The sequence below is a fragment of the Patiria miniata genome, unplaced genomic scaffold (assembly GCF_015706575.1).
Source record: "Patiria miniata isolate m_02_andy unplaced genomic scaffold, ASM1570657v1 HiC_scaffold_20, whole genome shotgun sequence".
NCBI lineage: Eukaryota > Metazoa > Echinodermata > Asteroidea > Valvatida > Asterinidae > Patiria > Patiria miniata.
Genome location: NW_024037059.1, coordinates 34,034,217 through 34,056,807, shown reverse-complemented (window position 1 = coordinate 34,056,807; position 22,591 = coordinate 34,034,217). Strand labels below are relative to the sequence as shown.

The 22,591-nt window shown below is 38.4% G+C and overlaps 3 protein-coding genes across 3 annotated transcripts; 1 reads left to right on the top strand and 2 right to left on the bottom strand.

The window, feature by feature from the left end:
- Positions 1–3,701: 3,701 nt before the first annotated feature.
- LOC119728057 (extensin-like) lies at positions 3,702–5,149 on the bottom strand. The gene is made up of 2 exons (XM_038200132.1): positions 5,112–5,149; positions 3,702–4,215 (listed from the first exon to the last, which is right to left on the bottom strand). Exons 1-2 carry the CDS (start codon positions 5,147–5,149, stop codon positions 3,702–3,704), a joined length of 552 nt encoding a protein of 183 aa, XP_038056060.1.
- LOC119727199 lies at positions 5,110–9,936 on the top strand. Its single transcript, XM_038199059.1, has 5 exons — positions 5,110–5,174; positions 5,528–5,608; positions 6,623–6,748; positions 7,220–7,373; positions 8,636–9,936. The coding sequence occupies exons 1-5, from the start codon at positions 5,148–5,150 to the stop codon at positions 8,665–8,667; spliced, it is 420 nt and encodes a 139-aa protein (XP_038054987.1). The 5' UTR covers positions 5,110–5,147; the 3' UTR covers positions 8,668–9,936.
- A 7,609-nt stretch (positions 9,937–17,545) lies between these two features.
- LOC119728661 (serpin B6-like) lies at positions 17,546–19,064 on the bottom strand. Its single transcript, XM_038200968.1, has one exon. It carries the CDS (start codon positions 19,057–19,059, stop codon positions 17,758–17,760), a length of 1,302 nt encoding a protein of 433 aa, XP_038056896.1. The 5' UTR covers positions 19,060–19,064; the 3' UTR covers positions 17,546–17,757.
- Between the last annotated feature and the right edge of the window lie 3,527 nt (positions 19,065–22,591).

Here is a 22,591-nt window from a genome sequence, read left to right as displayed (position 1 = left end):
CTTTGCGAATAGTATTTGCAATGACTTACGGTGCAAATTTATGTTCACGTCACTTGGCGAATAAAGTAAGGTACAGCAGCCGCTTGTCATGTACAAACTTACAACGTGTCACAGATTCCCACCTCATGTTTTCTAGTACGCACATGGCGGATTATAATCTCATTTTCTAATTCGTTGTTTCATCATTGGCTTCGGGCGATTTTTGAAAGCTTTTGGATCATTTTATACTGGCGCGATCTGAGGCTATTGCTGACACCGTAACAATTTTTTATTGAGGAAATAATGGCGGTGTACGCGGTGCCCGCCCTCATTACGACGTCACTTACAAAACAATTGGTTTTGGGGTTTTTTTTGGGGGGGGGGGCCCCGATCTGTCCTTGGCTTCAGAATGAAATACGTGTGTATACGGGCTGAAAGTCAGCGTAAACGTTTCATGTTTTGTTGTTACTGTCTTGTTGCATTGCAGATATGGGAAAGTGCAACATGAACTTTGCGTGATTCTGCATTCAGAAAACAGCCATCGTGTAGCTCCAAACGACATCGGGCATTTAAAAAAAACAAATTGGTAACTTAAAAAACAACTTTATTCATAATTTCTCAGATTCCTAATACAGATTGTACTGTCAATACTCCATTACTACAAATTAATTTTCTAAGCTTTCAAGTTAACAAGGAAATCCTATATTCAGTATGTTTTGGTCATTTTCTAAAATCCATGTAAGTACATGTATATCCATTTTGTGTTGTATTTGCTGTTTGTTTATCTTAAAATACCTATGCAAGTATTAATTGCCAAAATTGTTAGGTTTAAAGCCATTGTGGAATGAATATGAGAGTCATTTGCTCAACTTCCAATTTAACATTATTAACTTTTTTGGTAATTTTAAAAATTCATTAACATATCATTGTTGTGTTGTATTTGCTTTTCACGTACATGTACATAAAATTCCTATGAAACTATTACCTGCCAAAATTGTTGATCTTAAAATGATTGAGATCAGAGATATGAGTATGAGATTCACTTGCTAAACTTCTAATTTTACAAACTAATACTACATTAAGTCTGTTTTTGAATGATCTATTATCTTCTTTGTGTGTTTTTAAGTGTGTGTCCATGTATTTTAAATTCCCATTGCAAGTATTAACTGCTAAAAATAATAGGCTTAAAGAGTATGAGATCATTTTTCTTTAAGTGAAAAAAATAACTGTGACATTGAACCTCTCACTTTGATTAATAAGTATTATTCACGCTCGTGTATTTGCTTTGATTGAGATTAACCCGTCCCATTTTAAAATTACTTACCAGTAATTTTGCTGCTTTTTTCTGGAAGATGTTTTATTCCTGCTTTGTGTATTAACCTTGTTTCATACAAGTTCATCGTATACACAACCCTTCGCAAACCAATCACAGAGATCAGTCATTAATGGCTGGGATAAAATGGTGAAAACACAATACAGGGCGAGTAAAAAAACCCCAAAACCCAAATGTTGGGACCATTGTTTTAGTGAGGTTCTGCATGTAGCACTTTTAAAATCTAGGATATGAAAGCACAATTCATAAGCTTTCTTTTCGTGCAAAAATCATTCAAATCACTTATGTACTTTTTAAGTTACAGAAATCTAAACACAACCACCGGTTTAAGGTTTTGTCCACGGATCTAAAAAAATTCAGTGTTCTTTGTATATGATTTTTTTTCGTTTTGCTGAAAGAACGCACACCGTTTTTGTGATCCGTGGACAGAACTTTAAAACGGTGGTTGTGTTTAAAATTCCGAAACTTGAAAAGTACATAAGTGATTTGAATGAATCTTGTACTAAAAGAAAGCGTATGAATTGGGCTTTCATGTCCTAGATTTTGAAAGTGCTACATGCAAAACTTCAATACAACAATAGTCCCGACATTTGGGTTTCGTTTTTTGACTCACCCTGTATACTAGCTTAATACTTTTTACAGCTATATCTAAAGAGTGTAACTGACAAAATTATTGTTGAAAAGCATACTTGGTTTAATAAAGATGATAACTGTACTAAACGTTTTGTGGAATTATTCTTTCTGGCATGTTGTCATTTTGAAGAAAGCAATGAAAGATATTTTGCGACTCATTTTAGAATTGTTTTGTTTCAAATCTCTATAAACATCAGATAACATCGAATGCGTCAGTTTCAGACAATATTGGGCTCTTTTTAAATGTGCGCTTATTATCTTAAACTAATGTCCAATCCTCTGTGACATTTTGTGTCAATCTTGACTCCAAGAATTTGCATCAGCTTTCCCTCTCCAAAATTCCTGTTCCGTAAATATTTTCTTTGTTGGTATATGTGATATGTTAAGGGAATAAATGTGTGCTTGGGAGGTGTTAAATACTGTTGACCTAAGACCGGATTTCATGGGAGTCCGAATTTCATGTGAGACTGGAAAAGTGTTGAAGTCCAGCTAGCCATCTTTATCATCCGTTTAAGACCGGCCACGTGACGGGCTCTCGACCTATGGGAACGGGTAAACTGTCTTAGGTATTTATGAATAGATCGTCAAAAGACTTTTTGAACATCAAAAGAATCAAAAGGATAAAAAAGCTCACCAGTTCACCAGTACAGCTGAAGTATTAGGTCACCGTATGACAGTCAGTGGCGTAGCCACGGGGGGCGTGGGGGGGGGGGCGACAGCCCCCTCATGAAACCTTGTCGCCCCCCCCCCACTGAGATTTTGAGTTTCTAAAAAAATTATCATTGATCTACATGACGCCCCCCCCCCCCCCCATGAAATGTTCCAGCCCCCCAGCGCCCCCCCCCCCCCCACTGAAAAATTCCTGGTTCGATTTGTAGTGTGATCCGGTACACTCGATGGCCCCGTCCAGCTGTTGCTATCCCCGTCACTGTAGCGGTCCGCTCCCGCTTCAGTCCGGCCGTCTCTGCGAAGCGAAAGCTCGTACCGTGCACACTCAGTTCAGGTAGAACCTTTGGCTTTCTTGGTTCCCCCAGTTAGTGTTGTGAGACTCCGTCACCGGTGTTAATGAACTAATAGGGAATGCAACAATAATTTCAGGAATGAATTGCAGGGCAGCTCCGTCGCACGGCCTTTAACGTGTCACCACTTGAAACTTAGAACTGATAGACACATGGATTACAAGATACGAGAACTGTTCGATTGCCTCATTGATGTTCTCCGAAGTCACCGTGTTACAATTAGAAAAAGTTTTAACTATGGAAGGTTGTGAATCTTTTCTTTCAAAAACTGAGGGAGGAATTATTGCAGTCATATTTATTTTATCGTCAATGTAAAATTGTGTCTTAAAATTATTTATGCAGTATTTTGCCCATTTCCCTCAAAATTGCATATTGTAATATTGTACATTTTTATCAATTTGCTAGAATATGTGATACCTCACCAACAAGTATCTTGTAACGAAATTCAATCAGAATATTTATCAATGTTATTAATGTTATTTGTCGCCCCCCCAGTCGCCTCCCGCCCACTGAGATTTTGAGTTTCTAAAAAAATTATCATTGATCTACATGACGCCCCCCCCCCAAGAAATGTTCCAGCCCCCCAGCGCCCCCCCCCTCCCCCACTGTGGACTGTGGACTTCGCAGCCTACCATTGCCATAGTCACAGGCCCGTCGTCATACGACGCATATGATCATGTGCTTCAGTGTCAATCGTAAACGCAACTGCCGAAGGCTCTTTTTCACAAATGCCCCGCTTATAGTGACATGGTGTACCTCGTCTTTGCAATATCAGAACTGCTGTTTAGTTTGGTTTCTGTTTTTGGCGAAGCGAAACGGTGCTGTTGAAACGGGGCTCTAGTTTTCATCTCGGGATAGTGAATACTTTCAGGTGAGCCTACGTTCTTATTCGGCTGTGTATATATGTTGATGCGGAGGATGTTCGTGGTGGTTGCGGTGGCTGTTGTGGAGTGGTGGATGTAGTGTGGTGGTGGTAGTAGTTGTCGTAGTAGTAGTAGTGGTAGCGGTGGATGTGGTGGTGTGGGTGGTGATAGAGGTGAACTGGTGGTAGAGGTGTTGTGTTTGGGTTCGGTAGTGGATGTTGTGATAGTAGTACTGGTGGCTGTTGCGAAGGTGGTGGTAGTAGTGGTGGTATGGGTGTGTGGTGGTGGTGGATGGGTGGTGTAGGGTGGTGGTGGTGGAAGTAATGGTAGAGGTGGTGTGTATGACGATGCTGGTGGTGGTGTTGTGGATGGTGGTTGTCGTAGCTGTCTTAATAATTTAGGTTTTGGTACAAGTAATGGCTGTTTATTTATCTATGATATTTTGATTGTTTAGTGGGGTAGATTTAAATTCGGTATTTTAGGGGAAAGTTAGGGTGCTCGTTTCTCAAGTTGTCAATTTTTCGGGGACCGACCGACAACAGAGTGACATGTAGAAGCTATGTGCAAGTAAAACCAGGACCAAGTAAGATTATACCAAAGCTGGTTCAAGGATAATCTTCGTCAGAGCGCACACAACTATACTCGTGTCAGAATGACTATTCACTGGAAGTCCTTTCATGCATGCGGTCTACACAATAGTTGGAGTTTAGCCATTAATCAGTTCGACACCCCTTTCACTGTAGCTTCACAGAGACCCCCTTCAATGGCGGAAGCATTGTGCTAGCTATTGCACCGCAAACAACTGCCCTATGATGCATTTTGTTAAAAATAGCTTGCTCAATGCTTTCGTCTTAGAAAGGGGCATCTTGTCACCTCACCGGAAAGCTGAAGGTCTACTTCTTACTTTCATCATTAAAGGGAAATGTACAACATTTGCTGTTGCTGCAATTTTCAGAAATAAATGGAGTGGGAGGATTAGAATGTTATAGCAAATATTGTTAAACTGGCTAGTTTCACGTTTTGGGCTCGTAGATGCTGGAGAAAAAAACCCCAAGAAAACCAATCATGTTCTGGTAGTCTGGATCCCTGACCCCACTTAAGGTGAAATTGAGCAATTTGTAGACTTTGATGAATTGAAATGTCAGAGAATCAGCCAGAATTCTACAGGATGCTTTAGGCTGTCATTCCCTAACAATCCAGTAACTTAGATATTTCGTGATAATTTTTTTTTTGATGTTTGCAAAGGTTGTACCTTTCCCTGTTTTTATTTAATTTCAGTTTTACCTTCCGGCTGGAATCCTTGGTGTGTTGTCCGTTACCATGGCTGTTAGTTCGCGGAGATGCTTGGTAGGTTTTCCACATCAAGACTTAGTAGAAAATGATGAAGAGGAACATGTTGTGAAGGCATGTTTCGTGTTCCATGGAGGAACTTGTCACAGTTATGAAATCAGTCATGCGATGAAGTCTTTTTGAAGACAACTGATAGAAAAAGGAATTATAGACGCTGAAAGGGGATCAAATCACGTCAAGTTATTGCTGTTTAAAACAAATGGAGAAAAGGTCATTTTTATTGACAGTATTGTTTTATATGTGCACACATGAAATCAGGTTGTTTTGAGAGTAATTTACGCAAAATATAATGTTTTTCTTTGTTTGATTGTTTGATTGTTTGTTTGTTTCTTACTTTTTACTTTCCGCAGGCCATCGCAAGCCTGGTCATGTCCATCCTTTCTGCAGTAATGGCTTCCAGCAATCTAGCAGTGTATGGTTGGGCCATTGTTGTAAGATGAGAGCCAATATTGTTCCCAACAGAGACAAATCCGAACACGCAATCACTGTTCACTCACGGATGCCCCAATCAATGGCGAAAGCCTTGCGCCAGCTATTGTTCAGATATCCGTCCAGGTCATGTGACAAATTGTTCTGTACTGACACAATGAAGGGGACCGCACTGAATATACAGTCGTAGCGTGATCGGTTTAGTGCATTAAAACAAATTGTAATTGCCTCAAATAGAAAAAAAAAATATTTGGTTTTCAAACCGTAAATACTTGTATAGACCATTATCACGTTGCGGTCATCTTGATTTTTTCCCCATTTAAATCAATGTAAACAAAGCGAGGCTGGAAGGAAAAATAGTCTGGTTTCTTTTTGCACAAAAAATTGTCATTCAGTACTGTTATTGGATACAGGGAACATGACTGAAATGATGGAATCATGATAAAGGTCTATTATTTTGACGGATTCATCATTTATCAAGGAAAAGAACAAAATTGAAACTCAACTCTTTCCCTTAAAAATGCACATGAATCTAATTTGTATTTTGCTTGTATATGCGAAATACATAATTACCCATTCGATTATAGCGCTTTACACCAAAGGTCTCGAAGCGCTTCACAATTATTACCCCTGATCATCAGATCATGAGACCAGTTTTTGCAGCAGCTCTGGGTCAGCGCATTCTTGTCTCTACCCTCACACATGTATTGCTGGGTGGAGAGAGGCAATTTCAGTAAAGTGTCTTGCCCAAGAACACAAGCATATCCCGCACGAATAACGGCACATGAGTCGAACACCGTTACCATAATGTCAAGGGAAATGTTTGGAGAATTGTTCCTTTGATGATGCAAGCAATGCATTTGGCACACAGTCAGAGTTTATATGTATTAAGAAAGGTATTTGGCTGTAGGTCTATCGCAGATTTGTTCTTTGAAAATGAAGAAAGAATAACAAGCAATATTCAAAGTTTTATCTACCGTACAAAAACCAATAAACCTCTGTCCTCTAACCAATAGCTGTCTGCGCCGCCGTTGAATTCCCTCCTGGTGATTACTTCCTTGCTTGAACTCGTCGTGTCAATCACTGCCGCTGTGTACTGCTGCTTCGTCATGAGTGAATATCAACTGAACAACACCACCACGGTAAACAAGAGCAAAGAAATGGTCGTCTTACTTACAGAAACCGTCATTTCAAGTCTCATTTCATGGTGAAGAACAATCTATGAAAAAAAAAGATGCACAGCTCCAGACGACTTGTGTGTAGAGAAAGTCTTAGGAGACTCAGAAACATGTTAGAATAACGTTCTTAAATAAATGGTTTCTCAGTCCCACATAGTTGAGGTTTATTTATTCAACAACATTTGAAAAGCACGCATGGCTATCGAAAATGGGTTGATGAGGCTTCTTTGTTTCTATACAACTGTGCAGTGATTTTCGCTACAAATTGTATCATTATTATTGCTTGAGATTAGGTATCCAATATTTATCACAGTTTCATTTGTTGTGACGTGGAAAAGCTCATCTATGGAAAGCGACACTTTATCGTAATCATATCTCAATCAATTACTCATAAAGCACCTGTCATTTTGATCCTCCTGTTGCTGTGATTAACAGATCCAGTACGTCTCCACTCAAGCCACCCCACAGGTGATTGTGTACAACCAGCCAGCCGCCGTGCCCTACACACCAGGCGCCCCAGGCATGTTCGTGACTAACCAGGCCCCAGTTCAACAGCAGGCCTTCGGGGCCAGCGCTGCTTGTGCACAAGGTAATAAACACATTATACGAAATTCTATCCCATGTCAAAATGGTGCCTAGAATTTAAACATTCTTGAAACAGCTGTTTTTAATAATAATAATGGCTTCTTTATATAACTCATGTCCGTCACGAAGTGACGCTCGATCATGGCGCTCTATTATTACCCTGGCTTTTAGCGCGGCTGCCATTACAGCGCCCAAGCTTTTGAAGGGATTTCTCCCTACCAGGTACCCATTAACTACACCTGGGTGGAGAGAGGCAATCGTAGTAATGTGTCTTGCCCTTGAAGCACACAAGCACCATGTTCGCCGTCAGGATTCGAAACCATGACCACGGCACACGTACGAGTCGATCATTAACACCGTAATTGTTGGACCACAGCACCCCACATGTTTAGTCTGAACCATTTTTTTTTAAATTCTACGGCATGGAAGTCCGTTATGGCATCAGGCCCATAACCTATAAAGTTTCAAGTATATATTTTGGAGTTCATTTCAGAGATTATTTGGTAATAAAAAATAGAGATAGTATTTACCCTGTCTTTCGACTGGAACCCCGTGTCATTTTAGTCACTTTTACAGTTATACTTCAGGGTACTTACAGGCTTTTGAGCAATGCCTATGAACATGCCACGGACATTAGGAGACTGATAAAAACATGGGGTAGGTTTGACAAAAGTCGGTGCAATCAAGCATGATAAAACATAAAATACTATCAAACATGGCGGGAATTTTGACCGTCGGGGAGCGCTGTGGCCTTGCAATCTACAGCTGTTACATTGAATTGAAAATCTTTAGGTTGTTCTCCAGGTAGTGGGTTCAATTCCAGCCTTGGGTTGGGGCGTGTGTCCTTGGGCAGGACACTTTGTCACAACTTGCTTCTTCCCACCCTGGGTAATATTGGAACCTGTGAGGGGAAAGGTGGTTATCGTGTTTGGATTTAAGCTGTTTGTGGTTTTAAAAATGGCTGGATTGAGTTGTATATTTCCAGGGAGCTGAGAGGGCATATGGAATTGGTTATAGCCCAATGAGCAGGGGTAACAATAATTATAAAAGCGCTTTGATCTATAAACACCTAGTTTTATTATTAAGTACATTATTGAAAGCAATTGTTACGGTTTAGATCCAAACGCTTTTCTGGCGAGCTCAGCCTGGTTGGGGGAACTTGAGCAGGTTTACAGTGCAGCTTGGTTAAGTAAGCATTAACAAAACAAGCAGGCGGAAGCTCAGCGTTAACATTTCATGTTTGTTTTCTATATGGTTGGATTTCAGAAATGGAAAAGGATTCCATGAACTTTACTTGAGTCTGCATTCAGAAAACAGCCGTCGTGCATAGCTTGAGCGACTTCGGGCAAAATTAGTTTGTTTTCGTCATTAAAAAAAAAAAAAATTATCAATAAATCCTTCGATTCTTAATACGGTTTGTACTTTTAAAATTTCTTCGCTCAAAATTCACTTGCTAAACTTCTAATTTAAGTTAATAATCCTTTATTAGGTTTGTTTTGTTATTTTCTAAAATCCATTTTAGTATATCATTTTTGCGTTGTTGCTACTTTCCATGTTCACGTAATTGAAAATTCCTATGCAAATATAAACTGCCAAATTTGTTAGGCTTAAATAATTAAGAAATAAGTATGAAATCAAATATTAAAAAAGTGCATCATAACTATGCAATTAAACCTCTAACCTTGATCAATATAATTCACGCTTATGTATATATTTGCTTCGATTAAGACAACGCATTGTCTTTTAAAGTAATTTTGTGAGTATTTTCCGCTGTTTGTTTTCTGAAAGTTAGTGTTTTTTCTAAGTTGACTAGGCCTCCTTGTGTCATACATAGTACGGAGCCCTTCGCAAAAAATCCTCGAGATCCGACATTATATAGCTGGGTAAGAGTTGTGAAGAGCACAAATCCTGGCTTAATATATTTTTTTACAATATAATGTTTGGTACTCCACTCTATCTGTTTTTACGCTAATAATATTACTCTACTGTATCTAGAGTGACTGTCATCAGTCTTGTATCTGTGGTTTTTTCCCCCAGTAATACTATATCATTACTCTAATCTACCTAGAGTGACCACCATCAGTCTTGTATCTTTTTTCAGTTATATTCATATTAGTACTCGACTCTTCCTCAAGCGACTGCCATCAATTTTTATCAGTAATTATTATTATTCTACTCTACCCAGAGTGACCGCCATCAGTCTTGTGTCTGGGTTATTTCCAGTAATAATATATTATTACTCTACTGTCTCTACCTAGAGTGACCGCCATCAGTCTTGTATCTGGTTTTATACCAGTAATGATATATTATTACCTACTCATCCTAGAGTGACCGCCATCAGTCTTTTATCTGTTATTTTTTTCATTAATATATATTAATACTCTACTCTATCTATAGATTGACCGCTATCATTCTTGTATCTGGGTTTTTTCAGTGTTATTACTCTACTGTACTTCAAGTGACTGCCATACATCAGTCTTGCATCTGCTTTTGGTAATAATATGTTAATCGCCATATGCAGCAGTAAGAAAATGCATTTAATAAAAATGCTACGAAGTTGAACGTTATCGGCTGATGTGTCTAAAGAATTTCATTTATTTGGTAATTTAATTCTTACATAATCATTGAAAACAATAATTTAAAGCTGTTTTCGGACACAATAGTTAAAAATGTTGAGCAATGATCCTTATGTTGGTATTAAGGCTCAGATAGTTTAAAATAGTTTGGTGCAATTCAACCAGAAAGTCATTGAATTGCCTCTTTTCATTAAACCGATGTACTGTTGTATTCACATACCTTCGTTGTTCTTAAATGCTGCAATGTTAATTTGTAGAAAATGACCTTAAAAATAAAATTAAAATGTAAACTGACAGAAATATCCGTTGACTGTTTGAATGTATACGTAAAATCCTGTGGATACTCCTTTCCACTGAAATTAGATTATCTCCAGGCCTTCGGTATATTTCTCTTCCTTCTGTCATTGAACTTTACCAGATACTCAAAAGGCTATAAGTAGTCTCCATAACCTATCAATGCAATAGTTTGAAACTGGTGTTTGGTTTGATCAAGTGACGATGCTGAACCCACATTTGATAAGTGGCAACTCAGTTTTGATATTTGTTTTCGAAAACATTCTCGATAAACATCACATAACACGGAAAACATCACAGTTGCAGGGTTCATAGTCGTACCAGCATTATCTTTCCAGGATTGCTGATCGGCCATTTTGATTTCTAGTAAAGGGGGAAAACACTTTTGTTTAGACTAGGGGCTCGAGGCAACCTTCATTTGGAGAGCAGAGTTAAGCCTATTTTTTTCTCCATTTCACTTGTTGTTAAGACCAGTTGTCGGTTGTTTTGTTTTGTTTTTGTTAGATATAGTTGATTATGTTTCAGGTAGGCCTACTCCCTGTGCAACATAATGTCTTAGTGTTCAAACAAAAACTAACATGTCATGACATGACGTTTGAGTAATGTTTTAATAAGGAATGTACGGGAATTTCAGAAAAAAATTACGAATGCTTAGAGTAGGAAATATGAACAATGTATAACAAACGCATAAAGTATCAAAGTGATAGAAAGAAAATTAAGTTTGACATGCCGATAATTTACTGTAGGGAAGTGTGTCATCACTTTCGGAGGAAATTTCACTTAAATACAACGATATTAAATATCATATAAATTTCTTTAAATGAAACTGATTTTCTTATAGTCCATGTGATAGACGTAAGCGATATGCACATGCCACATTAGCTTACTCCTTATTCCAATAATCTTCATTGAAAGTGACTTCTATCGAATTCAGATGCTCGGCGTAAAAATCGAAAACTGAAAAGAAATTCCAACGTGCGATACATTTTAACCGTATGCTCATTTGAAAACATTTAGACGAAATCGAATGTTCCAACTGCGAATAAGATACCGTGTTCGTACCCCAGTCTCTATATATAGAACGACTGTCTAATTCAATGAACAACCTGCAATTCGGGCATATAGTCCGAGGGACGAGAGGCCTAAAACGCTTTAGTTATCTAGGTACGCGATCTGGTCCGCCGAATTTTATAAAACTTCCAAGACATGTAGATTATGACGTACTCTATCTAAACAACTTTGTCTCCTGATCCACAATTTGTTTGGGATTGAGAAAATCTGGGATAAAAACGCCGATAATTCTGCATGAGAAAAAACAAAATAAGAAAGAGCGCCCTCTACTGCCACAGTCAGAAACCTGTTTGCACGGTTCTTGCCAGATAATACTTCTTTCAAGTTTCATATTACATGCATATTCTAGATTTTTCTAGATTCTAGATTCTAGATTATTTTTCATCAGGATGCCAAACTCTTTTCATTACAGTTTGTCCAACTTGAAATGATCAAGTTTTAGGATCAAATGTTATGTATCAGCTACATAAAAAAAATGGATTGGTATAGTTAAACCGTACCCCACATGAGAAACTCAAGGTAACATCTTTCAGTTCTGCTCCCACATTTGTTTTTGGTGGGGGGGGGGGGAGATTTGTCGAAAAGATAAATGGCCATAAATGAAGTTTCTTTCAACAGACTTCCCCCTTTTCAATAGCAGTGACGCTATTAAATACATGTATCAGATAAGTTGAAGCGTCTTATTACAAAAACCACTAATAATGACATCCCAAGTTCTCATACATACACTTTTATTGATTTATTTTATTTTTGATTATATTTTTATAAAAAAAAATGACTCATGAAATAAAGACGGCAATAACTGCAAATACGATTTTGATATTTTATTTTATTTATATTCCAGGCACAATGTGGTTCAAGTAATTACCAAAAGTAACACAAATATAGTGATTTATTTAATATAATCTAATTTTTTTTTTTGGGGGGGGAGGGGGCAATTTAAACCTGGTGACCAATCAAAGTGCTCTGTGATTGGTCAGGCGACCAATCAAAATGCCCTATGATTGGTCTGTCTGATGCTTGCCAGAAAACAGTCTAGCCAGAGCCATGCACAAGTCTACTTTTCCTGAATTCAAATTGCAGCCTCACACAAGGCGTTTGTGACAAGGATGTTTCCCGAATTGAAGGTGAAATTTCTCTGTTCTTCCCAAAGGTATGTTAACCTTACCACCACCATTTGTATTTTCACTTCCCACTGAAGCCTACGGGGGGGGGGGGGGGGGGCGCACAAGGCAGTTTGAGGACCGTTTGGGGGTGAAATCTGACGATTTTGATTGGGGTTACAATTATTGAAAATGAAAAAATTATTGGTAAACGAAATACGGCCACTGATCTCGGACTCTTCTATCGCCCAACCAAGTCCAAATGTTAAAAAAGTGGTCCGTAGAGTTCTAGTTACTCGGACTAGGCCCCATGCAGCTCTTCACCCAAGTAATTGTATTTCTGAGAACGTTGGGATGAAATGGGGCTCAAAAGTCACTTCATTTAGCACTAGAGAGGAGAGATCTTTTCTTAAAATGGCGATGGACCTTAGGACTGCGTTTGGGTTGATCAGTTGTGGAAGAAAAAACATGGCCCAAAGTCATAAGGTTAACCCCAAAGAATGAACGGAAAGTGAAAGAGGGAAAAATTAAAGTTAAGTTTTTGATAACGATTATCAATTTTAAGACTGTCCGGTCCCAACCTTGAAGCAGCCCATGATGACTTTACTGCATCATCAAGAAAAAAAAAAAGTAAACAAAATTATAGGCATTGGGTAGAAACTTTCAAAATCCATGACGTCATCATGATGTAGCTTCGTTTTCATCAACTACAAAGTATACAGTCTTTGTAACACCAAGTTTTATTGCAAATAGAACTTGCTTTAACTTAATTAAGGGTCTTTTGAAAAGTCAAATCTGACGATTATCTCCAGAACTGGGCGCTGTATGAAGTTGACAATCGTCAGGTGTATTGCTCAGGACACCAGAATGTGCAGTGTAAAGTTTGAAGTTGTTTGGATGAGCGGTTCTTAAAGAAGCTGAAAAAAACCCGCATTTTTGGAGGCCCACACCATACAAACGTGCATTATATACTGACCGCGCCACGCACTGCTGCACATTTTGAACGGGCACTGCACTATGGTGTTCTAAAACGGACAGGCAAACGCCGTGTGCGTGTGGTTGATCGGATACACCGTACCCTCTGGAGACGTGTGTACAATATGAAACAAAAGATTTTATACGTCTCCACAGGGCAATTTCTATAGATGAATACGTCTCCCACAAGGTTATCATATGGTGGCCCTGAAGGGACATCACACATCAAGATTTCTGCGCAGAAATCTGCGATGTCGCACATTTTATCGCAGAAATCTGCACAGATTTCTGCGATGTCGCACATTTTATCTCAGAAATCGGCGCAGATTTCTGCGATGTCGCACATTTTGTTGCACATTTTGTTGCACATTTTTTCTCACATTTCTGCGAGGTCGCACATTTTATCGCAGAAATCGGCGCAGATTTCTGCGATGTTGCACATTTTATCGCAGATTTCTGCGCAGATTTCTGCGATGTCGCATATTTTGTCGCAGATTTCTGCGATGTCGCACATTTTATCGCACATTTCTGCGCAGATTTCTGCGATGTCGCACATTTTATCGCAGAAATTTGCGATGTCGCACATTTTATCGCACATTTCTGCGCAGATTTCTGCGATGTTGCACATTTTATCGCACATTTCTGCGCAGATTTTTGCGGATGTCGCACATTTTTATCGTACATTTCTGCATCTTTTTAACACACTGGCGCCTGGCTATTTTTCTGCTGAAGCTAAGGGGTCTAAGAATGTCGGGGTTCTGGCCTCCATGATATTAATTTTGCATATAGGATAGTAGTCGGGTGCTGCAAGTATATATGAGGCGCCATGTGTAAATTAATTATTTAACCAAATTATTTATATATAATTCATTATTTATTATATAATTCAGTTTTTCGGACAATTATATGTAAATAATTGTTTGGCAGTTTGCATTATATGTAAGTTAATTTATTTACCACTGCATTATTTAAAAAAAATTGTGCAACCTAATTATTTACATATAATTTTGGGCAAACTAGAATTATTTATATAAAAGTTATGTGCAACCTAATTATTTATATATAATTCTATGCACACTTTTTTTATTTGTATATAATTTATTTGCAATCTTTTTATTTATATGTAGGTTTTTGCACGCTTTATTTATATTCAATTTATTTGGTACCTCATTATTTATATCTAATTTTTAGCAGTGGCAAATAAATTTATTTACATATAATGCAAACTGCCAAACAGTTATTTACATATATTTTTCCGGAAAACTCAATTTCATAATAAATAATGAATTATATATAAATAATTTTGTTAAATAATTCATTTACACATGGCGCCTCATAGAAAATGTGTTCGCGCGCCCATGCGCTCGCAGAAATCTGCGATAAAATGTGCGACATCGCAGAAATCTGCACAGAAATTTCGCTGCTTTAATTATTCATTTCCAATAATTAGATGCCTAGGCCTGTATGCATTTATTATATGTCTATGTTCAGTCCACAGACATTATGCACGCGCTACCGATAGTCTTTTTATTACTTATTTACTACCAGCAGGATGCCGCGGCACGCGTGGGTGGAGTCGTAAAGTTTGTATGCTGTATGCTTTAAAAAAGTTCAAATGAAAAAAAAAAGGAATTTAAGAGTTGAAATCATCTTGCGTGAACGAAAGCCTACATAGTTGTGGAAATCAATGCTTAAAAGATAGTCAGTGGGTTTAACTATTGTCTGGACCTATCTGCATTTTGGGGAACACTCTTTGAACCTCTCAGGATCACGTTTTGATACCGCAACAAGTGGCAGACTGATTTGCGAATACAGAGAGTGCTGTGGACGAAATCGTGTTTCATGACTGTGCTTGCTTTTCACTGTTTTTCTCAAAAATTGTGCTATCCTCCACTGAGCTGAAACTTCAATAGGTTAGCATTGCCAAATTTTCTTTGGATTTTGAGTGGTGCTATTATTGGACACAAACAAAATGCATGAAGAGCAAATAATCCTATATGCCTTTAAATATGAAATGCTACAAAATATATCCCCATTAATTAAAAAACAGATACAGAATGAACGCGAGACAGTGCCGTGTTGTGCTCAATATGATGCCCGTGACGAGGCTGTTTTCATGCAATCACGCATGCGCGTTTTGAGGCCGTGAGTGTGACAAAATGGAAAATCTATCACGAGAAAAAAAAAACCTCATGCAACACTGGCTAATACAGTCCAGCATAAATGTGAAAAATATCGTGCACTTTTTTCATAAAAGCGTGAAACTTGGCACAGATGTTTATGCGAGAAATTGTTTTAGATGTGGAGCCATCGCAAATTTACCCTTTTAGGGGTGTGGCAGCAATTTACAAAAAGGGGGGACTCGTCATGTCCGCAGTGAAAACGGTCGTTCCAACTTGTCACAAAAGCAGGAAACTTCACAAAGACATTATTATATAGATAAAGTGTATATACTGTGGGAAACACTCGTCAGTCCATAGACTAAACGCATCACCTTGGAGTGTTATTTATACTTTCAGATTTGCGGAATTCTTTCCTTTGCTCGTAGAGCTAACACAACAAACAATCTAAAGAAAAGAGGCATTGCTGGCACGTCAAAAACTAGACCAACAATTCTTTTCATAGCCTTAGACGACCTCAATTCCATTATATTTTTCTTCCTTTTTGAAATCCAGACGTGAAACTCCCACGTATTTGTCCAATAGCTTATCGTCACCGACATTGTGTCAATGCCCGAGGGTACAGGGCACAAGTATAGAACCGTAACGATTGCAACAAAGGCTATAACAGCAGGGTGTATGTATTTAGGGCTTGGAATTGAACTCAGGAATTCAGTATATGCAGGCCTAGTACTTTTTGCGAACAGTTTAATACTAACGAAATGCTGTATTGCAACACTTAATTGTTAAAACACCTGATTAAAGTTACATGCTATTAATCTAAAATGTATCAGGTTTAATAATAATACTTCCGAGTATGTTATTCTCAATGGAGGCGTCCATTGTGCAAAAAAATAAGCACCTGCAGGTTTTCTAATTATTATAAATGATGCAGCTCTGAGTGCTAATTCCGAATACTGGAAATATGTCAATGATCTTACCTATGACGAAAATAGACGAATCATTGGAATGACCATGTTTACAAAATGATTTGGATGATTTCACAGATAAGGCAAAACATAATCACCAGAAATTATACCCGTCTAACAACACGCACAGTCTTTTATCACGTCTGTTATTACATGAACATACGTACCTCTGTGATTATAACAATGCACTAATAGTAAACTGCCAGGTTTACTGTTCATTGATAGTGTACGTACATTTCTACGTCATTATTTTTTTCAGCATATAAAGTTACAAGGTCGTAATTTCAAACTATTACTTTATCCAATTTGACATAAAAAAAAATTAAATCCATTTCCAATTTTATTTAGATGCATGCATTTTTTATTCAGATAAACTCTGAAATTTACGATTCAACGTTAAGGATTCTCCCCATATTTCACTTACACTTCAGGCATTATATTATGATTTTTCCTGATTGATTTTCATGTGACTTAACGCACACAATGAAAATGTAACAATGTACTTTATTGGTGCTTGAACGCAGTATGAATTTCTTTGGTAAAAGGTTTGCGTCCCATGATGATTCTGATATCTAGTTTCTTTGTGGATTTATGTTAACACAGGTTGCCAGTTTTGCCCTTTGCAGCGAAAACACACATTCATCCTTAGCCTTTTACAATGTTTGAGGAAACCAATGTGCGTTGTGGCCAATGTTCAAGGGTTTCAGTTTTTAAAATTTTCATTTTAAAGTATTCCTTAATTCATCCAACTTTCTGTGTTCATATTATAACTCCATTTTACATCTTCAAAGTGTGCCACGCTGAAATATAAGTCTATTGCAATTACATAAATCAGCCAGTTTCAATTAAAAAACTTCCTGATTATACACATCAGTTTATTTTTATAATACATGTAGAATCTGTGAATAGTTTTATAATTGGTTTTGTTCATCAAAAGCTTCAATGGTACACTCTATGATTTGCTGTCCATTCCCTAGCAACAAAAAAAAATGTCTTTAGAGAAGTTCAAGTTTGTTTTTTCGTCAACATGAACTTATAAAGAAAAAAAAGAGAACAAAATGCTATATAATATTATACCATGTATCACAGTTCAAGAACAGGAGCTTATTCCAACATTGTACGTTATACTTTTTTAGCCAACAAGTCCTGAAGAGAATTTTGTTTTAATCAAAAGATCACATATGCATTGTGTATAACACATCCAGTGTTGTTTAGCTTAAGTGCTTCAATACACCTGCTATACAGTCATTGACAATTATCCATACTTTGCCACACCAAAGTCTACTGTTTTGGTTGGCACAGCTGTCCCATAAACAGAACAGCTCTGGACTTATTGTCATAAATGAACAACAAGAAAGGGTGATCTGCATTGAATTCTACAGCACCTTTTGGTGGGAAATCGATACCATAGCACTTAGACCAAGATGTAGCTGCTGCTGCCTCACTGCCTTCTTCATTCACCTTTAAGAAAGCCTTGTGGATCGCTGTGGATATGAAGACATCTTTGTCTCCTGTCATCCCTGAGAAGTCAGCCTTGCCAACATCAAATGGATCATTCATACCCATCTTCCTCAAGACATCATTCAAGACAAAGTCCTGCTCCAGGTCAAACCTTGGAAGAGACACGATGACAGTAGGACTGTCACGCATACGAGCATCTGTCACCCAGGAGTCAATCTTCTCTTGACTCAACTTCTTTTGCACATCAGCCAGCCCATCCACTTGATCAGGTAACACAATGAACATGCTTACTTCATTCTTGAGGTAAGGTAGCTCCAGGATAGAACTGCTCACGGAATCGTCACGAGCATAGTGGAACTTGCCTGTCTGGTGCATCATGGTAATCTTCTCGGACTCACCCAAAGTACGGAACTTCCCATTGAAATTTGTGTCCTGATAATCAAACTTGGCAGCCCAATCTCCTTTGAAGTAGATGGCATTGACCAGCACCAAGCGAGTCATATCATCGATTGATCCTGCAGCAAGTAAGTCTTTGATGCGGTTCGCAGTTTGCTTCTCCACCCAGGAGTTGATGTGTTGACGAGAACCTTCCCCATCACCAATGAAATCAAGAATTTCCATACTGGCTCCGTAGTACTTCTTGCTGTCGTCAACAAATGTCGCAAAGACATCCAATCCCTTAGGACCAAACAATCTGTTGGCAGCTACCAGAGTGCAAGGAATTGCAGGACGCGCAAACTGAGCCCTTATATGGCGAGCAAATGACTGATTAACAGATTCTTCTGCGCTGTTGGAGGGAGGAACTTGACTCATCTGGCTTGCTGTCTCACCAGCGGGTGCTTCAGGACTGAAAACCAGAGCTCTCAGGTCAGCAAATGACTGATGGAGGACAGATTCTTCTAAGATGTTGAAGTGAAGTACTTGACTCATCTGGCTTGCTGTCTCACCACGTGCCCCCATGAAGGTCATAGCAAGTGCAGTGGAGATGCTCATAGGAGAAAAGAAGATGTTGTTGTTTGAGCTTCCTCCCTCAGTCAACACTCGGAAGAGATTAGATGCAAAGGTGTTAGTAACCTTGGCAGCATTTTGAACCAGACCGACATCTGAAACGTGGGTTGCCATGGTATCAGTAGATTGGGCTGGAAATGAGAATTGGAAAAATTGAAGAAGCCTTTTATACAGCTTGTCCGTCGATGATGTGAGTTTAGCATTATAATGTTAATCGGACATGACGATGCAACAATGAATACATGTATCCATAAATGATTAGCACAACTGCACAACTGCAGAAGAGCGCTTCAATCATGTGGTCTTTGCTCTATGGTTCAACCAAACGTAATTCCATACAAGCATCATTTCACATCTTGGGAATCTTTTTTCGGATGGGGGGGGGCAGTAACAGGAAACATATTTTCTGAGACGGAAAGCCATAGTAACGTTTATATGAATTGAACTTGACTTGGCAACAACACAGAGTTCCAGTTTCATTTCAGAGTTTGAAATTTGGAACACACACATCATCCTGGTTGGGACTAACAATATCGGGTGAGTCAAAACGAAAGTGACCAACTTGGAAAGAAATTTAAAATCAATATGTGGCTCGCTCTGTTTCATAAAAACAACTAAAAGTACATGTTATTGACTACTAACTGTGAAAATTCCACGAAATTTGTGTACTCTATTCCCAAGTAACATTTATTTCAATAACAAAAATTCACAAAACTCAGCTGCCCATGCACCACTGATAAATTATTTACCGTTCAACGAACTGATGAATACCCATTGAAACAATGAATGAATGGAGGAGATCATACAAAGGAAAACGACCAGAATTGCAATTATCATTTCGGAAACAAACTTATTCCTCAAATTCAAAATACAAAATCTGACAGTAGAAATAATGTTTCAGTCTTGATTGAAGAGATGAAAATCTCATTTGTATCGGAATGTTTGTGTGTAATCTGTAATTCTCACTTTTAGCTAAATTGCATTCCATAGACAGCTATCGAAATGGGTTGTTTTAGTAAAACATGCATAACGTCCGATAGCATTGATCAATTTCAGTATAATTATTTTCTTAACGATGAGTGGAAGAACATGCTCTTTAAGACATACTTCATTGGTGTTTAAATTTGATTGCTTTTTAAGAAACGAAAGTCACTTTTTTTCGAGTCACCCTCTTCATGTATGAGAGTCCTTTATGAACCTCGATAATTTGGTAGATCAGCACTCGGAAAATACAGCACGGATTGATAAGCTTTTTATGACTACACAGTGCAACATAATTGTATGGGGGCCTATGGAAAGATATTCAAGATTTCAACAACTGCTTTCTACTCCACATAGATTTTACTGTTAAAATAAAATATAAATTAATTTGAACAACAACTCCTGGGATTTGAATTTTGAGGTTTTTTTGGGTTTCTTTTAGGGTACCCGTGTACCTATATTTTACTTCACAGGGTACCTGTTCTACCCGTGAATGCACACACCTATTTGTTGGTTAACCAAATACGAGGCGACGTGCCTGTAAAACACGGTTGCATTGGCTATTGTGATACTGCATTCCTCGGCCCTAAAATGTACAAATTCATACACGTTCAAGTTCAACACCGAATAACAACCCGGATATCCATTGAAACAAAATCACCAAATTGACAATTCACACGACAGAAATATCTGCATAAACAACGACAACACAGGGGGGGGGGGGAGATTAAGAAACTTACCAATATGATAATCTGAAAAGTTCTGCCTGGCTGCAGTCACACAAGACGATAGTTGAAGCGGAACTGCGCAGAAAGAACACTGCCTAAGCCGGAAGTTTGGATCCGCCCGATCCAGTTAACGGAATCAGCATTAGTTCTGTAATATCGCCACCATACGCTCAATCTTAGTGCAAAAAAGAGGGCGCTATTTTCAGGTCTGCTTTAACTATTCATTCCCAAATAATTAGATGCCTAGGCCTATGTAACTGGGGAGAGTGATATGAATTAGTTTTAAATGGTTCACTCTCTAAGCAGGCGCAATATGTGTTTCTTAGGTAAAATTTCGTTATGTTCTTTGTCTTGTTTTTATAGGTTGTCAAAGAACAGTAAAAACATACAATGCATTTCCTATGGTAAGCAAGTTAAATAAAGTATATAAACAGGTTTGCATTGCATGAACAGTGCAGTAAATGGCACACTAGCGCAGCTCGCCTTAAAAAATTCATCAGTGCTCCGCTGGCTAATCAAAGGGAAGCCATTACAACGTGGAATCAATACGAGTTACGACCCTCTTATGCGGCGTACCAGTCTAAAATAAAAGTGTCCAGTGACAGCAGGAACAATGACTGGAACCTAATTCAGCTGTCCGCAAGAAACAGCTTAAGCAAATTAAAACTTTTCAACTTGAACAAGACAGTTACCAAAGGTTCTATCGACAGGTACCAGTGCAGTGGTATCAAAAGGCAGCACCAGCGTCTCTTGGAGAACAATTGGAGTTTCTTCAGGATGGCACCAGGTCAGGAAGGCACCGGGAACCTGGGTCAAGGGTCAGTTGGTGACGCGTAGGAGTTACCAGTTCAATGGTGAAAAATGGCCACACCAAAGTCCCTCGGAGCCCAAATGCTGGAATTTCTGGTAAATAAAGAGGCTCAAGATGTCACCAGGTCAGGCCGGGTAGCAGCACCGTGATTCCAGGATCAGCGAAAGTAGCGTAGATCCTGATGAGTGGGCGTCGACATCTACGGCCGGGGATCTGGTCACGCCGTCAGTGCCGGTCGAGTTTCCTATTTATTTGACTGTCGTTCAACCCTAATGATATAATTTGTCTAAGTTCGCACCCACATCAAAATGAAGTGGATAGCAAAGCTATCCTGTCGACTACGCCAAGTGTAACCGGGGAGAGTGATATGAATTAGTTTTAATTGGTTCACTCTCCTCTCAACCGAGTGGTTCCACTAAATAATTTGGGTGGAGCGAAGTTTTCTGGTTGTCTCAGTTTATCAAAATATTTTATTTACAACACAATTAAATGATTTCAAATTTATGAGACAATATATATACAAATTTACATCAGGTGGTAACAAAAGAATTAGTGTATAACGAACTTTGGTATAAAAAGAACGACAGTCAAAACGGAATAGGAAATGGGCTGTCGAGATCTATCCAATGATCTGAAATGCATAAAAAAACAGTAAATCACTAATGAATTATGGGAAAACTTTCATATCAAAGGACATTATTAAAGACATCATTAAATTCAAAGTAATTCGGGGAAACACTGTTTTTCTTATTTTTAAATCAAAGAATACTTTTATAAATACATCAGTAGGTGAACAGATGTTGCATAAAAAGATTACGGCATCAAAAAAAAGAGGCATAAAAAGTTAAATAACACACAAGGGATTTACTCACCACTTAGGATGACCTACGTTCAACCCTTCCTCTCCGTGCTCGATGTTAAAATCGAAGAATCAGCAGCAAAATTGAAGGAAATAATGCAGAAAACTGCAGTGCCGGCAACGCCGGCTATAAAATTATATTGCTGCTACAACGGGGAGCCGCACCCAAAATTTTCAGTAATAAAAGTGGAGTGTGCAATGCTCGCTATAAAATGCTGGTCGCAAAGCAGGTGCAGGAGCTGGAAGATGTCAACTCAAAGTAGAGTT

Coding starts and splice junctions, on each gene's coding strand:
- LOC119727199 (XM_038199059.1), top strand. CDS start 5,148: ATGGCTGTTAGTTCGCGGAGATGCTTG. Junction 5,609..6,622: donor TGTATGGTTGGGCCATTGTT/GTAAGATGAGAG, acceptor TCTAACCAATAG/CTGTCTGCGCCGCCGTTGAA. Junction 7,374..8,635: donor CAGCGCTGCTTGTGCACAAG/GTAATAAACACA, acceptor GTTGGATTTCAG/AAATGGAAAAGGATTCCATG.
- LOC119728057 (XM_038200132.1), bottom strand. CDS start 5,149: ATGGTAACGGACAACACACCAAGGATTCCAGCCGGAAG. Junction 4,216..5,111: donor CCAAGGATTCCAGCCGGAAG/GTAAAACTGAAA, acceptor TAAATTATTAAG/ACAGCTACGACAACCACCAT.
- LOC119728661 (XM_038200968.1), bottom strand. CDS start 19,059: ATGGCAACCCACGTTTCAGATGTCGGTCTGGTTCAAAATGCTGCCAAG.